This window comes from Rhagoletis pomonella, unplaced genomic scaffold, assembly GCF_013731165.1.
Source record: "Rhagoletis pomonella isolate Grant_MI unplaced genomic scaffold, Rhpom_1.0 Rhpom_scaffold_16237, whole genome shotgun sequence".
NCBI lineage: Eukaryota > Metazoa > Arthropoda > Insecta > Diptera > Tephritidae > Rhagoletis > Rhagoletis pomonella.
In genome coordinates, this window is record NW_023474756.1 from 1 (window position 1) to 3,329 (window position 3,329).

The 3,329-nt window shown below is 33.4% G+C and overlaps 1 protein-coding gene across 1 annotated transcript; it reads left to right on the forward strand.

Annotated features, from left to right (window-relative positions):
- Positions 1–403: 403 nt before the first annotated feature.
- LOC118757287 (gamma-glutamyl hydrolase-like) lies at positions 404–3,110 on the forward strand (the record flags this gene model as incomplete). Its single annotated transcript, XM_036492013.1, has 3 exons — positions 404–524; positions 1,720–1,991; positions 3,004–3,110. Coding segments are annotated over exons 1-3 (399 nt in total), but the record flags the coding sequence as incomplete, so codon positions are not given.
- Positions 3,111–3,329: the final 219 nt, after the last annotated feature.

Here is a 3,329-nt window from a genome sequence, read left to right on the forward strand (position 1 = left end):
TTATGCATTACACTGTGCGACAAAAACCAAAAAAAAACAAAAAAAATACTCTCTGAAGTCGGCGTTTTTTACAAGGACTTTCAAACTACAAAAAAAAAAAGAATTTATGTTAGTCGTTATCACGAAAATTTTTCAAAAATAAATATTGCAAATATAAAATGACTTATTTAATACCCATTTGTACTTATCCACCAAAAAAGTTAGACCTTTTTAATTCTACAAAATTTTCTCTTTTATTTGAAATCCATATTGTTATTCTACATTGTTCTTAGTTTTTAAAATAATTTTTTTGAGTTTTTAGTCACATCTTTAAAGTTTCAAAGTCCTTTTTGAGGTAGAGAAAAACTAAAAGGCTTGATTTTTACTATTACTATTTTTGGCCCCTAGTATCGCAAATATTTTTTGTGTGTAAAACTGATTGTCAAACGGTGTTATGAATTATGAAATTTGTTTTAATGGCTTCGTTTACCAAGGATCAACAAAGGCCCAGAGTATTATAATTATATGCTGAGCAGGATAAATGGGTAAGTTGCAAATTAATAAATAGTTAAATAAAATCTGTAGTTACAAGCCATAACAGCTTAAGTCGCATTTGGCTTCAGTATAGTGAAGCATATATGGTCGTCTGAACCGAAGATCATATTTTCGAGAAAATCAAAATAATATATAAAACTTGTTATATGGAACCTATGTATGTATACAGTGGTGGCCAAAACACCTGAAAAGAAAAAAAATCATCGAAAAGCTCATCCACTGAGTTTTCTAATAGAGACGAGTTCCCTTGAGGTGGCAGTGGCAGAACTGTGTAGAGATTCTTGCAGGAGACTTCGGTTTGTGCCTCTCTCTACGTACATTTGGCTCCGAACGAAGTTGTCATCCAGTCCGAGACGTGTGTGTGGCAACAGAACACAGCAAATCAGGTTGAGGTGGGTAATATCGTCCCTGGTGGCAGATACAAAGCGAACCGCATTTCCTCTGTTATATGTACTTAGTAATAATATTTTGACGCTTACACTTATGCTAAGTGTTTGGCCGAGCTTCTCCTCCAATTTTGTGGTGTGCGTCCTAATGTTATAACACAAATAGAGGGACATGCAATTTTACGCCGATTCCGAATGGCGATTGTATTTTTATGAGAAGCTGTTTTTCAAGGCAGAAATACCCTTTGAGGTTGGCCACTGCCTGCCGAGGCGCCACCGCTGTTAGAAAAAACTTTTTTTGTAATTTGAATGCTGCTTTTGTCAGAGATCGATCCCTGGTCCGACCGCATGGTAGTACGCTATCCCATTAATAGTAGGATGTCGCGAATTCTCGCTCGGTAGCAATCACGATGTTGGTCTTTCTGAGCCCAGCCTCAGCCAAAACTTCCTTTAGCGACATTAGAGGTAGTTCCACCTTGTTGTTTGGGACATTATAGGTCCGGCCGCAGCTACTAGGCTAACTGTCGCAAATCTAAATTGCTGAATTTAGCTCAAATAAACTAAATAAAAAATAGACTCTGAAGACTACTTGGTCTTAAGCCGTCTTGAGCGGTTAAAATCCTTTCTATTTTCATAACCAGATATCCGGACGTTCTTATCGGCATTTGAATGGATTCGTAAAAGTGTTCTCAAAGTTATCAAATATAATTTTTAAATTCGAAAATTCAGATATCCGGTTAATATCCATACTGATATACATATATACTAAAATATGTATGTTCTTTCGATGCACGTACAGCATTCTATTACCTGGTGGCGCAGTTTTTGTCAACGAACATGATCCTGCTCGCTTAGAATTGACTAATCAGTGTGTTCGGGCCATGGATATGATAATACGCATAGCAAAAGAAAAGTACAAGGAGGGTATTCATCTGCCTGTGTGGGGTACTTGTTTGGGATTTCAACTTTTGATACTCTATACCACCAGTGTGGCAACAACAACATATGGCACGGATCCACGTGAAAAATGCAAATACATGGAATGCCTTTTACCCGTGGACTTTTTGCCAGGTAATATTTCGCTTATGTAATAGGGTGGTCCTTAAAATGAAGAAAATAAGAACACCCACGAAAATTCCAAATTAAAAAAAAAAATATTAGGTGTCGTTACCACAGCTCGAAACTTTTTTAATTCGCAAAAATTCGACAAAATGTGGTCTTGAAATCTGAAAAATTGAACATACTATTGAAAATTAGTAATATGTATAAATTTATAAACTCGCTGCTAAAGCGTATAAATTTGTATAAACAAAATGTATACAAATTTATACATACACTTTGATTATAGTTATGTGGTACATATTTCTAGGCTCCATATTTTGCGCAAAAATCCGCAGTTAGTTATAACAGATCAAAGAGACAATTTTGTCTAATTTTTACGAGTTAAAAAAAAAATTTTTTCAAAACCTGGTAGCAACCCCAATGTTAAAAAAAAAAATTTTAAATTTTAGGGAATATCTTTATTTTGTGCGTTTATTCCTTTCTTGAAATTAAAAATTTTTTGCCCCTTATTTTTTTTCTTTGAAAATATTAACTCTTATATTCGGTCTAAAGTTCAAAACGCTGTAGAAAATAACGATGGAAATTGTATTGAAAATAAAAATTATTTTTCTTTTTCGCACACGTTCTTATTGAGTTATTTTCGGTTCCCTTATATTAACAGTTCTTGATATTTCGTACATTTGCTGCAAAATAATAAAAAATCGAGTTAAGCATACAGCAATGACCGCAGACTGTTCTTCTACGCTGAACCGATTACCATTAGCGCACTAGAATAAATATTGTAAAAATTGTAAATTGAAAACTTTTTTCAAGCCGTTTTACTTTTTTAGATTATACGACACTCTTGCAGCAATTTAATATGCGATTTAATTTCTATTTATTTTCTGCAGCGTATTGAGCTTTAAAATAAAAAAAAAGTTAAATTTGTGGAAACATTAAAAATGCTATTTACAAAAAGTAAAAATTATATAAAACGGTTGACGTAAATATGCAATTAAAAAAATGTGTGTTCACACTGTAGATTTTCGGGATTCAAAACTTTTTGCTCATTTGTCACACGAACTGGAGACCATCATGCGGAATGAACCATTTGGTCATCATCGACATAAATATTGCTGGACCATTGAGGTACATTTAGATAGCTTAAGTTTTTAGTTTCAGTTTAACTTTATTTCAATCAAACTTGACATTAAATCGCTTCATTTCAATCAATTTTAGTTCACTGCCCTTCTTGTTCACCCGGTTTGTTTAACCGCACTTCACTTAACTTTACTTCATTCTACATCCCTTCATTTAACTTTAATTAATTTCATTAAACTTCACTTAAAATCATTTCGCTTATCTTAA